This window comes from Micropterus dolomieu, linkage group LG13 (assembly GCF_021292245.1).
Source record: "Micropterus dolomieu isolate WLL.071019.BEF.003 ecotype Adirondacks linkage group LG13, ASM2129224v1, whole genome shotgun sequence".
Taxonomy (NCBI): Eukaryota; Metazoa; Chordata; class Actinopteri; order Centrarchiformes; family Centrarchidae; genus Micropterus; species Micropterus dolomieu.
In genome coordinates, this window is record NC_060162.1 from 20,261,918 (window position 1) to 20,284,055 (window position 22,138).

Here is a 22,138-nt window from a genome sequence, read left to right on the forward strand (position 1 = left end):
GATCATCTCAGTTAGTTATCTTCTCCCCACCGAGATGTGTCGCTTTGACACCCTGCAGAGAACTGAATGATTCTCTTGGACGAGAGATAATAGTCTTATACAGTGTGTCGCTTGTCTGAGATCTTTCTCTCTCTCTCTCTCCCTCTCTCTCTTTCTCTCTGTCTGTTTTCCCTCCCTTTACATACCTGATCTAAATAAGTTGTATATTTGGCGTTGTAAAATGCTGATAACCATAATTAGGTATAGAGGGGTTAACAGAGGAAAAACAGTATTGTGTGTATGAGCAGTACAGTAAATTGTACCACGTTTGTGTCACAAAAACACTCATAAAGCAGCTGATCTTTATAGGTGTGAACGTCCTGGAATATTTAGATCACAGGATAGAGGCTACAGGAAGTCACTTAATGCTGCTTTATTTATTTTCTAGCTTAAAGTTGCTCTGCTTAAGGTAAATCCCTAAAATGTAACGATGATTCACTCATGTATTGAGTTAAATCCTGTATTTAATGTGATAAAAAATATGTTTCTAAACAAACACACACAAACAAACAATATAAACATCCTATTAGTTCTACTGACTTGTTACTGCTTCAAAGCAGCCCACACCACAGACTTTCTAACATCGATCTGAGCTATTTTCAGGAGATAAAAACGTCTAAAGAACACCAGTGGTTTAGCATGTTTTAGCCCATTAACCTCAAATTGTATGGTGTATATTACATTGCTGCCGACAATTTTCCATAGCTTACCATGAGATTTTCAATACATTTCCCAGCTTAGATTTGATATCAGAGCTTTCCCACAAGCACTTGAACATAGAAACAAGAAAATGTTGTCTAACCACCCCTGGCTCTCAAGTCCATCATGAAGACATGATAATGAAACTTTCACCGCATAATAAAGTAGACTAATACTCACTACAATGGATTTGCCATGTCAAGCAACTATCTGTAATGTTTTTGTAGTTAAGGAGTCCATCATTGTGGTGGAAATTGTGAAACCCATACACTTGCTCATTTACCACTCTGCACCTGAGAAATGTATTCATCAAAATAAAACACATGAATGCAGTAGTAGATACAATACACCTCCTTTACGACTACGCACTTTTGTAACATATGTTATAAATGTATGTGTTTTGGAAGGAAATACCACACAGGTATTATTGCCTGCCACCATGGACGGAATACCAAAAATGGATGGAGAGTTTTATGAAATGCATCGTCATGTTTGCTTTAATTTCTTATATTATCTAAAAAAGTCTTTATTATGTTGCATGTTTACACAGTCCACAGAACTTCAGGTGTATTGTATGCTTTCTCCTCACACACACACACACACACACACACACACACACACATACACACACTCTGTACCCTGCCCCCTCTGACCTTGCAGACTCTCTGCTTGCCTTTAAAGCGCACTGTAGCGCCCAGCAGTCTGCCTGCACTGCAGCTAATTGGCTTCAGCTCAGTGTTCACTGTTAACGTCTCATTACTCATTCCACTTAGAATAACTTACACAAGTTTGCTTGTGTTCAGAGGTCATTAAAAGTCAAGCAAGCCTTTAATTATGAACCCGGATCATTCAGTAAGTAATGTTGCATCTCCCAGCAGCTCTGAACGTACCGTATCCTCACTCAGTATCCTCATTCAGTCCCCTTACAAAGTCACTGATGGACTACAGCCACAGTGATCCTATGGTGAATGGGCAAACAGTCTAAAAGTAAGTGCAAAATCAAAGTGATCATAGGACTGTTTCCATAAGTTTATTAAAACATAATACTGACAGTGACAAGTTCACTATAAACTCTGTTGACTAAAGCAGACACACTAAGATTCTAAGATTATTCTAAGAATATAAAAGAAATAGAGATTTAATAAACACAAATCACAAAAAGGTACCAGAAAACTCACTAAATGTATGTAAAATGTCATATACACACCGTAACTTCCTGTAGTAGTAGTTTATGAATTGGTTGCTTTTTACCCCTCTGTTTGTATCTGTGCCTCAGGGTGAAATGCTGAAAAATCAAATAGTATGATTAAGAGATTGATTAATGTGGGTATTGAAATGTCTGCATAAGAAGTAATTTCAGAGTATGTTTCAACACACTGTGCTGTATTTCACTGATCTGCTCCGTTTACAGTGTGTGCACAGACAGACTAGATCACCAGTTGCTGTCTCAAAGGAAGATTTGTCTGAATTAAAGTGGAGTCAGTTTGATTAAATTAAGGAGGATGTTTTTTCAAAACACCGCAAGGGTATTTTATCACAGGCTTCTATAGCCACACTGTTAGTGAGAGTCTCTGACTGACATCTCTGGAGTTACAGATTTGGAGCAGGTGAAACCTGCGGTGCTGTTAACCTACTCTCACATTAACCTGCAATCGGTCTGTGTCTAGTCTAGTCAATTTGTGTCTATTGTATTGTGCCATATTCTTTTTATGTTTCTGTAGTGATTCATTGTTGTTCCAAACTGCTTCGCTTTTATTATTTTGTGTTTTATTAATTGTCACATCAAGTGTTTACTTATTTATTTATGTTCAATTGTAAGGTGTCATTATGCAATACCTACACCATTTTTCCTGTTGGAGAGGAAACTGTGTGACACACAAGCACCCACACCCCTGCTCACACCAATCAGGATTTTTGAGTCATTAGAGGGATTAAAAAACAACACCTACTTTCATCTTTGACCTTCTTTCATGTAGCTTGCCTCCATTACATTATGGTCAAATTAATTATTATGCAGAAACCAGAGAAAAAAAACTCATTACTTTTTCTTTAATAAAAAAAAAAACCCAATAAAAACAAAAATAAATGAATCAAATCCTAAGGGCCAAGGCATTTAAATATAAACGATTTAGGGCCTATTGTGCCATTGTGGTTGATACAAACACTGACACATCATGTGTTTTTTTTGTTTGTTTTTTTTAGAATAATTTTTCAATAATTCACTCTAGCCAATGTTCCAGATCTTCGATGAAATACGGGAATCTTTAGTGGTTGGTCTGCCGTGCTAATTGGTACAACCGCCTCAGGCGAACTCACGTCGAACAAACTGAGGACAACATCTTTCACAGGACTGCGTCTGTATGGGAACACTGTAAAAATAAAAACAAATAAGAGCTAGATTAGAACAGATGGCTCTACTTGCCCACCCTATGAATATTACACATGCTGTGTGTGCTGGTAACATTTGAAATACTATTATAAATAAAACGAAAATTTAACAAAATTATGTCATGAATATACACAGCGGCCCATTGCTTTAAATAGACTAAAGGCTGCGGGTTGTGTCAATGTAGCCTAATTACATGATGCTAGATGCCTAAATTGGTAAATCTGATAAACACTGGGAGAGCAAAAATGTTTTGCCATACTTTGATCATCAGTAGTGCATTGCTAGTGCAATAAAAACAGATATAAGAGGAGAGAGTGATGCATGGATGGTGGCACGGCGGAACGCGCACATGCACGCGCGCACTACCCACTCCCCTCTCCAAATCCACGATTTTCCCCTCATCAGTGGGAATGGACGGACTTAAAAACGTCAAGTAGCGTCATAATTATGTTCTCCAATTTATTTAAGATGTAGCCTATGTTAATTGTAATGCACAGTGAATCTTCACTGCAGATGAACAGAAGACTCCCATTCAAGACGTAAGTAAGGATTAAAACTGGGGCATGCAGGGCAACTGTGCACCATATTGTAGCCTACATCTGCCTTTATATCCACAATAAATTAATAAAAGCGCTGGTGGGTTGTTACTGGATAGGCTGGAGCTGGGCGCATGGTTGAATAAGGATTTGTGGTATATTTTATATTGTGTCTCGGGTTTTAAATAAAGAAACAATTTGGAGTGAAGAAAGACAGTAGTAAAAAAGATTTTCATATATATAATAAAAAATCACATTAATTTGTCTGAGAATTATTTAATAATAAAAATGAAATCGATGCTGTGTGGTGATTCAGGCTTCAGTGCGTTTTGAGAAAAGGAGGTGATGCATTTCAATATGGTAATCACTCACCTGGGGCATGTTTCATTTATTGACAGATTTGATGTTAAATGTCTCAAGCTCACTTAGTGTTGTAGCTCTTAATTTATTGCGTTTTGAGCTCTCTCTCCCTCTTTCTGCCTGCTTTGACCCTTCGAGGTCACACAAGCAATTCTTTTTTTAAACGCATGATTAATTTCTCAGTAGGGCGACCGGCTAATGCATTATGAAAACAGTGAAATGTATTCCAAAGGGGCTAATAAGCGCTATTGTATTCCTATAAGCCTTTTCCTGCTTCACATGGTTTCGACATGCTCCGCTTTTGATAACATGTCAGAGACATCCCAGGAACAGAGAAAGGTGTGCATTATGCTCTTTCTAAAAAAAAATGTTTTCATTGTTTTAAAAACAGGGAATTTGTAAGTAATTGAGACTGTATCAGAAATGTTAGTGTAGCCATGAACTTCGTTCATTAGTTTTTGTTATAATAGGCCTAGCCTTATAGAAAATACCACATAAGAGAGTTTGTAAAGCGCCCAAAAAATGAATGAATAAATAAGGAAAACGAACACATAGGCTACGAAAATTTCTACATGTGCGTTAAAAACTTTAAAAAAATCTATCCTGCGGCTAAAATGTTGAACCATAGTAACCTTTAAGTTACAAACCTTCAGGCCACTAATAAATAAAAATACTCAAAGTCAGCTGTAAATACAACATTTAAGTCTTTATAAAATATAATCAATAGCCTATTTGCCGACATGGATATTCCGCACGAAAATAATTGTTTATTTGCTTTTAAAGCTTCCTATACCTGGTGTTTGTATCTTATTATTACTTCCACGCGTCTCTCTATTGTGACGTCATCCGTTTTAATAGCTGCGGCACGTGCGTGGCTCGCGCCCCTCTTGTCCCAACGCAGCTATAGTGTTCCCCTGGCGTCCGTCCGCGAGACAAAAGCACGCGCAGTGACAACCTAAATTGGTTTGAAAAGGAGCAGATGGGGCTCACGCTCTCTGCTGTGTCGCTTAGGCTGCGCACACACACGCACAGATTTAAGAGTGACCCTGTCATGTTTATCAAGATGCTAGTGAGAAAAGATTGGGCAGGAATAAATTACAGTCTGTCTCAATATCTAACGCCTTTCAACCAGATTGAGAATTGCTTAGATAAATAGATTTAGAATTTATAAACAAGTTGAAGCAATTTTTATTTTAAATTCTGTTTTTTTGTGAGTTTCTGCAGCTTTTATAAATAATGTAGTTCACATAAGCTTCCTCTTTTAGAGTCTACAACATTTCGAAAAAGAAGTTCTGACACTCTTAAAACACTTTACATGGCTGACATTGATGTATAACTCACTATAAAATATTTAGCAACTCTTTTGTGTCTTACCAAATTACTCACAAAAGAGTAGCCTACAGAAAAATTTGGCAATAAGGTAACAATGCAGACCTCAGCTTTGTGAAGAAATGTTTTTAATGTTTTTGTATACCTGAATGTGTGAATGCCTGACTGGCATCCCACTGAACAGCCACTGCAGGCATAAAGCATTTTGTATTTTTTTTTACGCATAGGCCACAGAAGAATTTGTCCTGAAAAACAACTTCATTAAGTTGTTTTAATTAACAAGGACAGTCAGTTGCCTATGTGGGACACCACATGACTGTATATCCATGCAGAGTTAAATGAGATCCTTTCTTGCATCCTTCAGACATTTGATAATGACTGCAGAGGCAGCTAATATCTGGGTTATAGACTTCATATTTAGGTCTGCGCCTTTATATCTGTAATTTGCCTGCATATTTTTAGTGGAAGAAGTAATTGAGCAGCAGGAACATGCCTAGTTTGAGAGCTTGGAGCCGGGGTGTAGTTAGGAATTTCCGGGCATCCAGAGTGAATCCTGATTTGGACCCCCCATTTTGTTAAATGAACAATGCAGTTTTTGAGGGCCCGCTTCATGTGAATTGTCACTGCCTTTTATAGCATTGTGCACTACTTGGGAGCTCCTCTGACCCTCCATTGAGGATGTACCTACAGTATGCTTCCTGCTGCCTTTTATCTCCTGGGAGAAACCTGCACAAGCAGGGAGTGTCATGTTTCTAAAAAGGCTTCTCAGCCTTGAATGTGGGAATCAGCTGAACTGACAGACATTAGCCTGATCCCCAGACTGCCTGCCTGTCTTTCTGCTGTCTCAGCCTTTACTTTTTCTTTCTTCGGGCCCTATGGTTAGGCTAATGTTTTATTCCACATCTTGTCTGTTTTTAAAAGCCACATTTCCGATGCCAAGCTCTCTTTTTCTCCCAGTAGTTGCTTTTCACATCAATTTGTTGGTAATTAATTTGAAACTCAAGGGTTGTGTATTAAAAGTCACATTCCTTTGTTGTTTATTCGCGGGTTTCCCAAAACTATGAAATAACCCCCCCCCCAAGCATGTGCAGTCTACCAGCAGACACCCCTCTGATGGCGACAGCTTGTAGGCTACTGGTAGAAAGCAGCATGCAGTGTCAAATCAATTTAGAATTAATATTCATAAAATCACTAATAAAGTGAGTAAAGTAGCTAAAAGTATGCTAATCTTAAATTCTGGGCAGGGTCTGCTGCATTGGTAATGTGTAGCCTAGCCTACTCCTCGTGCGTCCCTCGGTCCGTTTGAGTTTTCCAGCATTTGAGTGACAGTTAGCAAGGCGCCGTTTTGGCTGTTAAATTGGATGGGGCAGAACAGAACAGCGCGTGAAGGAGAGGACTAGGCTAAAGTGTGTAGCCTGTGAAGGTGTGTGTCCTGGATGGTGGGCTGAGCTCGCGCTGCACGCCAATCAAACCCGAGGCAGGTGCGTGGTCGAGAGAGAGAGAGAGAGAGAGAGAGAGAGAGAGAGAGAGAGAGAGAGAGAGAGAAAGAGCGAGACGGATTAGGACTGCGCGTGGTGTGTCTGAGAAGCGAATAAAGCCGGCGCGAGCGTCGCAGTTTACTCACATCTCACGAGCAGCTCACTTGACAGTTGGAGAAAAAAGCTGATACCAATTCCATGTGTTTCCCGGATATAACTCCGTGAAATCGTTTAGTTTACTTGATAAAAATGAGTTTTTTAGAGCTGTGTAGGATAAATCGATTTCTGTCGTGAAGAGGATATTTTGTTTGAGGCTGTGGCCGTTTTGGGATTATTCTCGGGAGTCAGAGGTAAGGGCTCGGTCTGCTAAAGTTGTCTAAAATGTTGGTAAAAAAAAATGTAGCCTACCTTAAACGAAAACTGTGTGACAAACATGATTTAAAGAAGGCAATGCTTAACAAGATGTGTGTCTGAATAGCTCACATTCAGTTACAAAAGCATCATTTAGAATTACTTTTGGCGTTTATTATTGTTATTATTAGGCCTATTATTGTTGTTGTTGCGTTTTTTGTTACTAGATAAAAACATATCTGTGCGTACCTTTTATTGAACTTTTAATATTGTCCCACGGATAAGTTAAACATGATGCCTGTTCTGACATGCCGCTGGTTAGGCCTGCCTATACTGTAACTTTAGCAGGAAATTAAACTTGGACTGAAATGAATTTTAAAAAAATGCAAATAGTACCATATATTGTGTAATTTCAAGGCAAACTGTGAACTTGAGTTTTATTGGTTAATTGGCTCTTGCGTATCTGCCAAACAGAGTTTGTTGGTCGGCCCTGCAGTTCCACCATACTGCGCTGTAATAAATTGTTCAAATTAAAAATGACACCTGTCTGTTTAAAATAAACACCATGTAATTCCGTGTTCTATTTTGTTAATAATACTTATATAAAACAAATTTTCTTCAATTTAATGTGTAAATTGTAATATTAGAAATGCATGTGTTAAAATAGACATTTACTAAAAAATTTTTTTTTTTAAACTAAAAGCAATGTTTCTCTTTTGTCAGTGGTTGTTTATGTGTTTTTTGTTCTTAAAACATATCACACATGTGATGCACAAACATGTTGTTTAAGTTGTCATCTTTATGAAATATTAAAGGCTATTTCTAAGTAATATAGCGCATTCACTAGTACCAAACAGACCTTTACTATAAATTAAAAATATGTCCTTTGTACTGTACATTTAAAACCAGTAAGTTTTGCTGTTACCCACTACATGAATATTTCCAGCTAAACATCTCTTCACTGTAAATTTTCTTGATCATGTTTGTAAAAAATATATCCAAATAAATAGGAAGACAGACAATTTTCTTTTTTATAGGACAATGAGGTTGACAATATAGGTTGATAATACAGTTTAACATAATAAACTGTCTGTGTGTGTGTTTACATTTATCTTAGACTAGACCAGGATTGACTTTTTAGGTGACACATTTTCTAGACATAAGAAAATATTTTTATATGAAAAAAACACAGAATTTAAACCTTTAATTTGTGCATATATGTTTAGAGGTAAATCTGGATAATATTGTGGTTTCATTGGTTATTATTCTCATTATAGTTTCTTCACTGAGCAACTGCTGTTGAGAACACAGGCAGGGAAACACACTCTTTGTGTGAGCTAAGAGCTATAAAGTGCAACAGAGGCTACATTTTTGGGGGAAATAAATTAACTGACTGAAGTTCCTAATTTTTTTATGCAATAAACTGTTGTTTTTGTATTAGCTGTCAACAAACCCTGTATCACAGAGCAATGATAACTCACTACCTTAATTTAATGTACAACTTGTCTTTGCCCTGAATAATTTTGTAAGAGTTGTTCAAATGACAGCAAATGTATATTTTTAAACTTTAAAGTATTTCTAAATTTAGTTTGTTCCTTAAACATAGACAATTAAAACAATTGGTGCTTGTCCAAAAGATGCATTTAATTTAAATGCATTTTATTTAAAAAGAATAAAATATTTCAAAGACAGTAATCTTTTGTCCTTTATTTACAAATTCCACACATCATCAAAGTATTTCTGGGCATACTTATGTGGTAGAATTAATGTATATTATATTATAAGTCATTATCTAGCTATTTCATATGATTAAAAGTCAATACATTTGGATCTTTCTTGCTTTCTTTTCACGCAGGTCATTCTACAAACAGTTTTCCTCCAAGTATGGACAAGAGCCATCTATCGACATCTAATGACATCATAATGACGAGCTCAACAGGCTCCTATCAGCAGGAACCGCTAACTCCACCCAGACCCACCCATCTCCACTCCTCATCCTCATCCTTATCCTCTCCTTCTCCGTCCTCTTCCTCCTCACCCCTCAAGCCCAACCAGGTCGGCCAGGTCATCCTGTACGGCGTTCCAATTGTATCGCTGGTCATTGATAATATCGAGAGACTTTGCCTAGCGCAGATTTCCAACACACTCCTCAAAAACTACAGTTATAATGAGATCCATAATCGTCGTGTGGCGCTGGGCATCACCTGTGTCCAGTGCACTCCAGTTCAGTTGGAGATTCTTCGTCGGGCTGGTGCCATGCCCATCTCATCCCGCCGCTGTGGCATGATCACTAAGCGTGAAGCTGAGCGCCTCTGCAAGTCCTTCCTGGGAGAGAACGCACCTCCGAAACTGCCCGACAACTTTGCCTTCGATGTGTCACACGAGTGCGCCTGGGGCTGCCGTGGTAACTTCATCCCAGCACGCTACAACAGCTCCAGGGCCAAATGCATCAAGTGCTCCTTTTGCAACATGTACTTCTCCCCAAATAAGTTCATTTTCCATTCCCACCGAACACCTGACGCCAAGTACACCCAGCCCGATGCTGCCAACTTTAACTCCTGGCGACGACACCTCAAACTCAGTGACAAACACCCACCTGATGAGTTAATTTATGCATGGGAAGACGTCAAAGCTATGTTCAACGGAGGGAGCCGGAAGCGAGCGCTGCCCTCTTCAGCCCAGTGTCCCTCCATGGGTCCTATGAAGAATCTCCCAGGTTCGGTGGTGCCTCACATGATGGGACCTGACCTGGGTGGTCAGAAAAGAGCTCGCTATGAAGACGAGGATGATCTTGATGGAGGCAGCCTGTCACCCCGCAAAACACCACGTAGCTACCCTGTCATCCCTGTCCCAAGCAAAGGCTTCGGCATGCTGCAGAAGTTTCCTCCCACGTCGCTCTTCCCCTCACCTTACCCCTTCCCTGCATTCGGGCTCTGCCAGCAGAAAAAAGACGATAGTGATGTTTCCGGTGGGCAGAAAGGAGCAGGGCTGTCAGGTCTTTTATGGCCTGGCCGCAAAGACACTTTTTATCCTCCTTTCTGCATGTTTTGGCCACCAAGAGCAGCAGGAGGAATTCCTGTGCCCACCTACCTCCAGCCTCAGCCCAGCGCCCTCTCCTCCCTGGCAGACAACCCTTCTCTCAGGCAGGCCTTTCTGGATCTCTCAGACCCCAGCGAACCTGGAGCTGTAGCTGGCAATGGTAATAGTGTCAGCGTAACCATGGCCCCCGGCAGTGGGACGACCACAACCAGAACCGGGCTGTTTGAACCAGAGTGCACAACAGTAACCCCAGACCTTCGCCCTGTGACGTCAGAGGGCTGGCTCAAACTCCTGGACACCTCAACCCTCCAAAACAGGAAGCCGAGCTATGGCTCAGCCTTCCGCCCTGTCATTAAGGATGCCGAGAGCCTCGCCAAGCTCCACAGCAATGGTGGAGGAGTCACTGGGGCAACAGACGAGGAGTTTGGGGTTGCCGGGTCAGATCGCCACCAGCGGCTATCGCCCAGCAGCAGCTGTAGTTATGGAAGTGAAAGTGGAGGCGACGGAGAGGCGGAGGGAGCGGAGAGTGAGGAGGAGGGGGAGGTGGATGTGGAGTCATCGAAGCAGGAAGACGAAGAAGAGGATGGGAGCTTCACTAACAGGCCGCTACAGACTCAGACCAACCTGTACCTCCCTGCACTGAGCGACACATCTGGAGAGGAGCGGGGTAAGGAGAGAGGGAGTGGAACAGGATATCCCAGAACCTCCTCTCCCTCCTCCTCGGACCCCATCCAGCAGGAGTCCCCCAGCCTGCCTGCCTCCCCTCACGCCAGCCTGCCTCTCTCTATATCCACCACGCCTCACCGAGACCCAGCTTACAAAAACGTAAATATCCCCCCAGGCCACTTTAGCTAATTATTATTTAAATGGTGCTGCAGTCAGGCGATGATGTGATCTGCATAAGCAGATTGATAAGCTGGTTTCTCCCTGTAGAAAATGAAACAGTCACCCCTTTCTGATCCTGACTAATAGGCCCAGGTGTGGATTGTTTAATGGCCACAATGTGTTTGTTCTCCCTCTGTCACCCCAGCCTGTTAGGGCAACTCTATTCTTTAACCTGTTGACTCCCACATTAACCTGGCCTCCGAGAGAGGGAGGAGGAGGAGAAGGAGGGAGATATGCGGAGAATTTTAAACCAGAACAAGTTAAATCATCCATTAACAAGTAACATACTGCACATACTCATTACAAATGAATGTTACTATTGGCCATTAGATTTCCCAGATAAATAAGTAAATACAGCAGGTACTTAAAATAAAAGCAAATTGATATAGAAAAATAAACGTCACTTCAGAAAACCAAATAATACAGCCAATACTCCTTACAGGACCTATGTATCCTTTGTTGTTATTGAACTATACAATGAATATCAGGTATATGACATTCTAACCCACCAAATGCTGTTTCCAGGTTCACAAAAATAGAGACGAAGGACTACCTGCATACGCAACCAAAGACAACGCCAGCATTTCTGGTGAGCAGAGACATTATAATCTTTTGTTGTTTTTATATCTTCTGATGCACAGGTAAAAAAAAAATTGCATATCACGGTAGATTACACACTAGAGAAAAGATCAAATAATTCTTCAAAAACATTGTTTTACATGAAACTGTTGCTGGCTTCAAAAGTGTAATAAAATATCACTGCAATTCACCCATTTAAACTGTAAAATTCTGTTATCTAAACCATTACAAATACATCATACACTATTAAGCATTTGCAAAATACAGTTTCTCTTTCAAATATAATCTACAAAAATCACTTTGCTTTCTCTACTATTTGCTTGAGTTGCTTGACACTACATGATTCACCCTGCAGTTGGTTTGTCTTGGTTTCATCAAATGTTTGAACAGGTTTTTACACTGTTTCATCAAATGGCATTACACAACCAATTCCAGCAAACTGTTACACACTATCTATTTCATCAGACGTCTGAGCCAGTTGTATTATAGCATCTTTGTTTCATTTAGTGTCTGAGTGAGTGGTTTTATAGCGTCTCTGTGTCCCTGCGAGGCTCATATTCCTGTGACGTTTCATTTGCTCCTCTCATCTCCCACTCTGACCCTTTCACTGAAGAAAATGTCTTGTGTGCATTTTGCGGCGGTGCGCTCTCAAACACACACATAGACACATGTGGCCACATGGCACACAGACGCATACGCACACAAAGGACACACACCTTGCGCACACTTAGTTATCTCCATGTGTCCGGATAACCAGCTCAACCAATGGGCCTTACTGAAACTCTCTTCCTGTCTGTCTCTCTGTCTCATTTTCTCTCAGATGAAAACAAAGAGCAGAATAGTTTCTTTGTACCAGAGAGTGAGACGTCAGCGCCCGACTACTGGAGGGAAAGCTCAGGTACAAATACTCACTTGTGTTTTTTTTCTAAGTGGTTGCGTAGCAGCTGCAAATGGTTAACGTAGTCAATGAAAACAAGACAGAAACATTTTAAAATGGCATGTTAGGCACACCCAAGTGGATAATTATTAGGATGGCAAGGTTAATTTGATTTCTGCATTTGGTTATACTCTTGTGTAAGTTGAAGCTCACATCGCAAAGCAATGCTGAGGTCTTTATGAACTTCACTGAATCATGATCAAACATCAAACACAATTAATACTTTTGATAGCTTTTGACTGTAAAAGCAAGTTGGCAAATTAGAACTACAACCTCTAATAATTTATTTACAGAGCAGGAATATAATGGATGTGCAGAATTATCAATATTGGAAGGTAAATAAATAAAAAACACTTTGTTTTACAAAATTTGTATTATATAATGGCATGAGAAGCTAAGGTTGGCCTTCTTTGTTGTAATTTAGCACACACAGTGTGGATGAATATACACACCATGTAAAAATGTCCATACATAAAACAAACAATACTGATTAAAAAACTCTCACTTGGAAAAGAATATGGCTTTCCATGCACAAGTTACAATGGCATTTCTTATCACATAAATGAACCTCAGAATACTTAAAGCTCCTCAGTCTCCAACTTCATCCAGCTTAATCTCCCCCTCCTCTCAGAAGGTGAGTTAAGGGATTCATATAAATACACAGAGAGATGAAACAGCAGTGGAAAGCTGCTTCAGCCGCCGCTCTGCCACGGCTGCTCTCTTTAGCGGCATTGTCGCCAGGGCTGTTACTCTTAGGGGGGCCGTTATAGTTCAACAAGAAAACATCAGCTCAGAGATAAGCAGCCGCGCTGGCAATCTCCATCCTAGGCCCATATCCCCCGCCAACATAATTGCCTTTTTTTCCCTTCTTCAGCGCAAAAATCCCTTTCCTGTTTGAAAAAGATCACTGCTTATTGCCTTTTTATATCTGTCAGGAAGACATTAAAAGTGCTTTATGACATCTGTGCCAACATTTATATCTACCCCCCCGCTCCCTCAACCCCTACACACACACACCGTAATGATCCCTGCGCATAATGTATAATGTATTTCGAAAAATTACACGAAACAAATTAAATGAGACCACCTTTCCCCTGATTGCCAAACGTCTCCCTGGGCGTTGGGAAGCTCTACGTGATTAGAAGGCCTGATTCCTCCGAGTCCCACCACCCCCCCTCCACTGTCTTTAAACTCTCCCTCTGTTTCTAGGGAGAAAAAATAATCTAATTTTCCATTTATGTAATGCAAACCGCCTTGGCTTTGACTATTCACGGTTAATTGACTGTCAAACGAGGTTGTTATCCTCGGGCACTGTCTGCAAATTTGCTTGTCAAATGAGACAGAGAGAGGAGAGGAAAGGAGAGAGAGGAGAGGAGGAGAGGAGAGCTCTCGCTGCTCTAAATGAGAGAGAGAAGCATCGGGAGGCTTGAGGAGCCAGGATATGAAATGACTGGAGGAGAATATACATATCGAGTTTGCTGGATCGCTTCATTTAAGGCGCAGAATGCCTCACTGTCACAATTCAGACGCTAGCGCAACACATTCATACACACAGAACAATATAGAAACTTTTCAAACTGGTAAATGTGAAAACAACATATGATGAAGATTTTTGTTGAAAAAAAAAGAAGATGCGAGATGGTGAGTTTTAAAAGTCTTAAAGCAACAAGTCGATTCCCCCCAACAGTAACAAGACTTTAAAAAGTACTCAGACAAAATATACAAACATATTAAATACAACATGAATACTGTTTCACATGAATTCCTCTGTTGTTCTATCCCGATGCTGTTTTCATAGCTAACAGTATTGGTTAAAACAGTTCACTTGTCAAAAAATAACATTCTTATCATTAAAATGCAACAGTTTGAGAGCACGGTAACCTGCAAGCTTGACATTTTTTGAGCAAAATTGGCTTTTAACTTTTGATTTTCAGTGCAGACCTTCGCTTCAGAGTTGTAAGAGCTACAAAATCGATTTACTCTAGTTTCTGGACACAGGTAGTGTTCTTTTGTTTTCTTAATAGAAAGCAATACGATATGACAGCGAGAAGAAACTGAACATGTCAGGGAGAGGATCCAGTAGGTCTCCATGCACAGTGGCGTCAAAAATTCTTGCCACAAACTTACACTGACACCTAGAGGCCAAAGAGTGAATTGCAGTGCTCCACCAAAACTGACAGAGCAGCTACAGAGAAGATGACGCGACAGAGAAGGGTTCACACTAGTAATGCAAAAATAAATCAGTCCATGACAAGATATGATTATGATAACAACTACTCTGGGTGACAAATGTTACTGATATACTGTAACTGTGTCTGACAGTAAATATGGCATATGTGGGACATAAATCTGAACTTAAGTCTCAATGTGTTCTCAGGTGATCAAAGCCAAGGTGCTGCCTCTCCTGTGCCCCTAAAGAAGGATGTTGAGAACATGGAAAAAGGTAAAGATTGTTCATTTGAGTGACACAAGTTGTACGTAAACATTCCCATGTTAGCCCAGTCCTTCTAAATTTATTATAACTAGAGGAATCAAAGCACCACAGATAGAGAGATATATTGTACTGCACTCATTTCTAACAGACAGTCTTCTCTTTCTTTCCCTCTTATTTCCAAATGTCTTCCTTCTCTTCCTGCAGAGGAGCTCCAGAAGGTTCTGCTAGAGCAGATCGACTTCAGGAGGAGACTGGAGCAGGAGTTTCATGCTCTGAAGGGCACCTCGCCATTTCCTGTCTTCCGTAAGTAATTGTTTCTTCACTTCTCTGTCTTTCTTAAGTTTGTTTCCATTTTCTCCTCTGTACCTGTTTCCCCCCTTTACCTTTCTCTTACCCCTGTTCTCTTGGTTGGTTCAAGTCTCCTTCATCTTTCATCAGCTGTCTTTTATAACTGTACTTAATCAGCTACTCAAATGAAACACTTCTCAGGCTAATCATACATTTTTACGCTAATTTCAGATAATTTCCAAGACCAGATGAAACGAGAGCTCGCCTACAGAGAAGAGATGGTCCAACAGTTACAGATGGTAAGACTACTAATGATACAATCAGTGCTGAGCACTGATGGAAAATAAATAGCATTGCTACGCCTTTAAATGACAAATAAAGCATCCTTTTATAGATACATGAATTTTAAAAAGCCTGACTTTTCGCTTTAAAATGCATTCACAGTAATGATTTTGAGAAGGAATATAATTAAGACTAATTATGAAGCACGTTTTAATAAAATATAGTTACATAGTTTGAACAGGAAAAGAAGAAATCAAAAACGAATGAGGAAAAGTGACAATAACAACTCAGTTAACACTACAACTACAGTAGACTGTAGACATAAATATGAAATCCTGACCCACGTCCTAAAATTAAACAGAAATTAAATGAACAAATAAATCAATAGGACTTAACCAGACACCTCTGCTCTTGGTTATTTGTCTATCAAAAGAAAGAGCCAATCATTTAGTTTGTCTTTCATGGGTGACAAGTTCCTCTGCAGCCGTCTGAGTGTTTCCGTCAACATCAATCACCGGAGCAGCTGGCAGACAGGCTGACAGACGGTGTTTGTCTTTGCTTTCTGACACATGCAACAACTGTACACGCTCGTATGCACATGATCGCAAACCCTGCACGTACACCAAAGCACATGCAAGAGCATGCTGCATTCATGTAACCACAAAGGCAGACGACTGCACAGGCATTCGAGCTGATTTATAAGCACGCGTAAAACATTCCAAATTGACAAATGTGTCGCGAACCAGCAGATGGATCTGTCTGAGAGTAATGACACATTCATTTCACACAGATATTCAAATGAACTCCACCTAATTTTACACGTCTTGCCCAGAATTTATAATTTCATATTTTAGTGTAATGGCATTTTAACATTATTTACAGGAACTTGTTTCACAAATAGGCCAAATGTGTTTTTGAGCCATTTATTATTATTATTAAAATAATATTATCAATCCTCACATAAAACATTATTTTAAAACTCTAAAAAGGTAAAATAAACAATTGCTGTAACATTTACTGTACTGTACAGCATATATAAAGATATACACATATGTATCCAAATCCTCTCTGCTCAGGATTAATCTAACATGTGTCTCTAACCTTTGTTTTTTTCAGATTCCCTACGCAAACATCATCAGAAAAGAAAAAATCAGCTCCCATCTCAACAAGTAGCGAAAAGGTGACTGTTTTTTCATCAATTATATTAATCAGCTAGAATAGAAATATGACAACATCAGTAGTTTACACATGAGGATGTAAACATTTAATCATTTATAACACAAATCAGCCCAGTTCAACTGCCTTTAAATAGATATTTTTTTTACTGGACATTTTGTGGAAGCTTTGACTATTTACAGCCAGACCAGGGCTAAACATACAGTATCTGCAGATTAAACTGGTTTTATCTGGTGGTGATTTAATGGCAAATGGTGAACTGCTTTTTGCCATTTAACTTGCTTTGCAGTTTGTTATCCTGGCCCAGCTAACACCAGTCTCTCATTGTGACGTACTAAAATGATTAAGGCCTATCTGTCTATGAAAAACACTAAACCACATCATGGCGCTAATATTGGGTTTTTATGTCTTTATTATCTTCACAGGCCGAGAAAATCCCATCCCTAGAGGAAGAATATGCCTGGATTTCTGTGAATGTCCCAAGAATGATTGAAAAAAAACAGTCACAAGAAATAGTGTGTGTATATATATATATATATATATATATATATATATATATATATACACATTTCATAACTTTTCCTGGGACAGCAATTCTTTCTCGTACTTAAACACTGTCTGGTAAGAACACATTTGGACCAACTGCACTGCCGTCTGGTAGCCTGCTGGTAAAAGTGTCATCCCTGTTTCCTTTTCCCTGGGTCCAGTTTATTTTCCAAACTGACTGAACTGGAATTGGGGAACAAACTGGACGACATCAGGGTATACAGAAGGACTCCAGCTCTCTTCTCATTGCTGCGCTGGCAGTCAGACTCAAAGCTTTATCCAACAAGACCAAAGTAGCAGCAACCTTTCTTGTCTTTTGTGAATTTTAGGACTGCTGAAGACCACCAGGAAGGCAGTTATAGACTTTGTCAGAAAACTCAGAACTTTTCCGAGCTCTTAAAAGATGAAGAGATTAAGAGAAGAGAGTCATATATACAGAAAGACTGGGTGTTATTGTCCATCACTCGGACTGCTGCTGGCCCAACTGTACATACACCAAACTGTGGATGAGAACAGACTTCACATTAAGATTGTTGCTGTTACTGTTGTTGCTAAAGAGAAACAAACATATCAACCTTTATTTATTGGCAACATTCTCCTCATCATGTCCAGTTGTGTTTATTGACCAAAACAAACTTCCCTGTGTACACAGATTATGAACACGAGGTCAGATGTTGGCGGTGACTTGATGCACCCATGTTTGGTCCCTAACTTGAATATGCCAGATGAAGAACAAAATAAAATGGAGAAAATTAAGGAAGTATTGGTGGTTTGGGTTTTAAACCTAATCATGCAATTAGAGCAGTATTTATACAGGGTGGTATCACACTTTATGGAAACTGCACAGTTTGTACCTGTAATATTTGCGAGAGATTTCTGAATGTTCAAAAGAAAAACACAGTGTTATGTTCAATGCAGACGTTGGTGCATCTGATCAAATCTTTTTCACCTTTTATTTATAGAGGAAAAGGCACTTGAAAACACCATCCTGTGTCACACCTACAGTATATCATTAAGAAACTATTTCTGCTGTTAATTTCTGAGCATATATTGAGCAGCTGAAGAACGCTTTGCTGAAAGGCACCCTGAAGGTACTTTTTACCTTTCACCCAAAATTCACCTGATTCCACCCAGAGTTGAAGGTAGTATTACCGCCATCAGCTAAACATGTTTGGGGTGTCATCAGATGGTGAATACAAATTTAAAGGCCAATTCCATCTACTTGTTTGTTCTCCTAATGAGAGTCTGTGCTACGAGGAGCAAAAGACTGATGATTGCCAGTGTTGTATATCTACCTGTAAATGATTTCACCTGACTGTATAAAATGTCACACGTGAGAAAACCTGTCAGTCTATCTATACGTGTTTGTTTGTTTATTTATTTATTTGAATATCAGGGCCTAAGACCCTGATTGTGAAAGTATTATTTATCATAATGTTAAAAGAAAAAGAACGAGACATGATGATGATGATGATGATGATGATGATGATGATGGTACAGTCAAGTGTATCACACTCGCCCACCTTGTTTATAGAATGAAATGAATGAATGGACACAGTTGTCATTTACTGAGAGAAATGTTATCATTATAAACCATTAATGCAGATGTATTTAAATATGTTCTTGTAGTTTCTCTACTATTTATGTGTAAATTAAAAGTCTATACAATAACGAGAATGTGGTTTCATGATTTGGTCTTAGCCAATGTTTGTATGGCATAATTTACAGTTTTGATCATTTGATGTTCTTGAAACAAAAATAGGGTTCCTTTAGCTCTCCTTTGTGTGAACTGAGGTACAAAAACACAGCTCACTTTGTCAATTTGAGCATTTTAAAGACCAAGTCGCAACTCAAACACTCTCAGTCTCTCAGATGAAAAATGTACCTAAAACCCACCACTGATGGTGAACAAGCTACCTTTACAACCAAGAGTTGAGTGAGCTACACATCTTAGTTGCTTCTGAAGGAAAGATCAATGAAGAAATGTCACAGTGCAAAAGTATTGGTAATAAGTGATTTAAATTTTTCATTTCACCGGAATAAAAACAGATTTGCCTAACAAAAGGGAAACAACCGTGACGGTAGAGCTCAATAAGTCATAGGCTTATAGGATGGACCTCCTCCCAAATTAAGTAGCCTGAAGAAATAAAAAATGTGTCAACTGGTTAAGTAAAAATACATATATAGCACATACAAATGAAATAAAAGACTCACAAACAGCAGCACAGGTCAGCTGACAATGATAAGAATATGAAAATATTAGACATGACCATAACATAATTATTGTGATTATGGCTTTATCAAAGTTCCCAAAGAGAAAAAAAGGAAAATGTTTTTCCTAAATTGAAATACATTTGTGCTTTTTTATTATCTTATTTTAAATTTTTCTAAATTAAACTTTCCTTTCTCTTTTTAGGAAATAATAAACTCTGTTTTTTATATAAGTAACTTAAAATAAGCGCTCCAGAGAGCGCTTTGAAGCAAACAAACGTAGGGACATCCTTTTCTTCTGCTGCACGACCTCAGCTGCCTGTTTACGGCATCTGCCTCTCCGGTGGACGAAGGAGGAGGAGGAGGAGAAGAAGTTGCCAGCATGGCGTTTACACTGTACTCTCTCATTCAGACCGCTATTCTGTGCACTAATGCCATCGCTGTGTTGCACGAGGAGAGGTTTCTCAGCAAAAGTAAGTCTTCTGCCATATTTTTTTTCAACGTACATCATCAGGCATTTTATCGAAACAACGGTGTAACGTTATATCAAGCTAATGCAGCTAGCTAGGTGTGTAACGTTACTGCACCAGTATTAGCTGCCTGTGCGACACTGACTCTCATGTTGAGAATTTTAGGGAGAAAATTCTGGTTCCTTCATTAGAGAGAAATGTTCAGTTTGGAATAAGTAATCAGTTTTCCAATCAGAAAGCTACTTAACGGAAACTGGATGTGAAAGGGTTAAATAAATAAATAACGTTACACTTACTGTCATGGTTTCTTTTATCCTCTTAACAAATCATTTTTGCTTTTTATATTTTTGAAACAACGTATATTTTCTACCTCCTTCCCTCTCTGTCTCCAGTCGGCTGGGGTGTTGACCAAGGAGTTGGAGGTTTTGGGGATGATCCAGGAGTCAAAGCCCAGGTTCTCAATCTCATCCGCTCAGTACGGACTGTCATGAGAGGTTGGAAACTAGTTTCCTTATGTCCCTAGAAAGAAAAAATATCTAAGGAAATGTTGAGTGAATTTCATATTTAGTAGCAGAATATCCTTTGAAATGTTCAGACTCTGATGCCAATGAATGGTTGAGTTTTTGGTACATTTACCAAAACTGTAGGCTACTTTTTTTCAATACGTTACCTCACAGGGGGTAAAATGTTTTTCTTTAAAAACTCTTTTTTAATAAAAAACAAACCAAACTTCTCACATGCATCTGTGTTTACTTTTGTCTGCACACAATGCAGCCACACTAGACCTTTTTCATAAATAAAATACAGTAAAAAATCCGCAAAGTTATTGTTTAAATCTGGAAGTATATCTAATCAGATATATCAGATAGAATACACAAGCTTAGCAAAACCTTCAGTACTTCAGTACATACAAGTCTCTGTCACAGAAAAAGTAAAGAGGGGCTGAGGATTTTACAGTTTGTTTACTTTTTGTTCCTTTTTTGTTCACAGTGCCTTTAATAATAGTGAATACGGCCTGCATCGTCCTGTTGTTACTGTTTGGTTGACAGCAGTACACCGAGAGCCAAAATGAAGCCAGAGGACCAGACGTGCCAAGGAACAAACATACACACACAGAAATATCTGTCATTCAGAGACTTCTGCCTTTATCAGTCATCAGCAGGGTGGAAAAGTTTTCCCATGGGGCTGGTGTGGGAATAGAGAAACATTCAAATCAACTGGCAGACCTTCACATCCAAAGAGTAGAAGAATTGATACATCTCCTGGTTGAAAATATGGCTGCTGTGGCCTTTCTAACCTGCTCGCCAGTGTGACAGCAAAAGGACAATTTTCTAGTCATACAAAACGTTTTCTTTTGCGCTGCAGAGGGTGTCTGTCCTCGCTTTCATCACATGTTATTCAGGACACAGTGAGAGGAATGCGTTTCAATGATTTGTGTCATATGTTTTAGCATATTTTCACAAATGAGAAACTTATAGCAGTAGCGCTGGGAAATATGTAAATATTTGTTATGTGTTATTACATTTGTATCCAGGGCTATAGGTATACCTTTTTTGCTCCACACGATTGTCATTCTTCATTATCTTTTCCTATTGACGTGTAAAAATGCTCTTTGACTTATCCCTCTGGAAGAATTTGGTTAAATGTGTGTAATTAAAATGTAAGCTATGTCGCCAAACATAACTCTTAACAAATGTAACTTTGTACTGTTTACACATCAATACCCTCTCAGAGTCACAGGCATCATTGTGACAGTGTTGAGGTGGTTTGTTGTCTTGAAATAAATGTATTAGTCATTTTAATGACATTCTTTTTATTGTCTTAGTCTTCTTTTTTTCAAAACAACAAAGACAAAGTAACAAAGATAAAAGTTTGTTTTCAAGTCAGTGAGCATATAATCCCTGTCACTTCTGACTTCGGAGCTGAAGGTAGATCACTAAATTTAGTTCACATAACTACAGAATTTACATTTTTCACAACCCACATTTTTGAAGTCAAAGTACAGCAATGGAGTAATACCTGGAGCAGACCCGCTATTATTTATTATGAAATGTTTCAGCTGTAGTCTGGAAGGAAGTCAGTTTACGTATAGTACATTTCAAAGCCTTAT

At 39.1% G+C, this 22,138-nt stretch overlaps 2 protein-coding genes across 2 annotated transcripts; both read left to right on the forward strand.

Moving 5' to 3' along the window:
* Positions 1 to 7,135: 7,135 nt before the first annotated feature.
* skor2 (SKI family transcriptional corepressor 2) lies at positions 7,136 to 18,697 on the forward strand. Its single transcript, XM_046067679.1, has 10 exons — positions 7,136 to 7,180; positions 9,037 to 11,045; positions 11,631 to 11,694; positions 12,505 to 12,582; positions 14,999 to 15,064; positions 15,260 to 15,358; positions 15,575 to 15,642; positions 16,742 to 16,805; positions 17,227 to 17,318; positions 17,509 to 18,697. The coding sequence occupies exons 2-8, from the start codon at positions 9,066 to 9,068 to the stop codon at positions 16,796 to 16,798; spliced, it is 2,412 nt and encodes an 803-aa protein (XP_045923635.1). The 5' UTR covers positions 7,136 to 7,180; positions 9,037 to 9,065; the 3' UTR covers positions 16,799 to 16,805; positions 17,227 to 17,318; positions 17,509 to 18,697.
* Positions 18,698 to 19,866: 1,169 nt separating this feature from the next.
* On the forward strand, positions 19,867 to 21,835 carry ier3ip1 (immediate early response 3 interacting protein 1). Its single transcript, XM_046067680.1, has 3 exons — positions 19,867 to 20,031; positions 20,421 to 20,522; positions 21,019 to 21,835. Exons 1-3 carry the CDS (start codon positions 19,941 to 19,943, stop codon positions 21,072 to 21,074), a joined length of 249 nt encoding a protein of 82 aa, XP_045923636.1. The 5' UTR covers positions 19,867 to 19,940; the 3' UTR covers positions 21,075 to 21,835.
* Positions 21,836 to 22,138: the final 303 nt, after the last annotated feature.

What these genes read in the sequence shown, in the direction of transcription:
- skor2 (XM_046067679.1), top strand. Translation starts at nt 9,066, where the DNA reads ATGGACAAGAGCCATCTATCGACATCTAATGACATCATAATGACGAGC. An exon ending in AGACAACGCCAGCATTTCTG is followed by an intron (nt 11,695 to 12,504) that starts GTGAGCAGAGAC and finishes ATTTTCTCTCAG; the next exon opens with ATGAAAACAAAGAGCAGAAT. An exon ending in TGTTGAGAACATGGAAAAAG is followed by an intron (nt 15,065 to 15,259) that starts GTAAAGATTGTT and finishes CTCTTCCTGCAG; the next exon opens with AGGAGCTCCAGAAGGTTCTG.
- ier3ip1 (XM_046067680.1), top strand. Translation starts at nt 19,941, where the DNA reads ATGGCGTTTACACTGTACTCTCTCATTCAGACCGCTATTCTGTGCACT. An exon ending in GGAGAGGTTTCTCAGCAAAA is followed by an intron (nt 20,032 to 20,420) that starts GTAAGTCTTCTG and finishes CTCTGTCTCCAG; the next exon opens with TCGGCTGGGGTGTTGACCAA. An exon ending in AGTACGGACTGTCATGAGAG is followed by an intron (nt 20,523 to 21,018) that starts GTTGGAAACTAG and finishes TTTTGTTCACAG; the next exon opens with TGCCTTTAATAATAGTGAAT.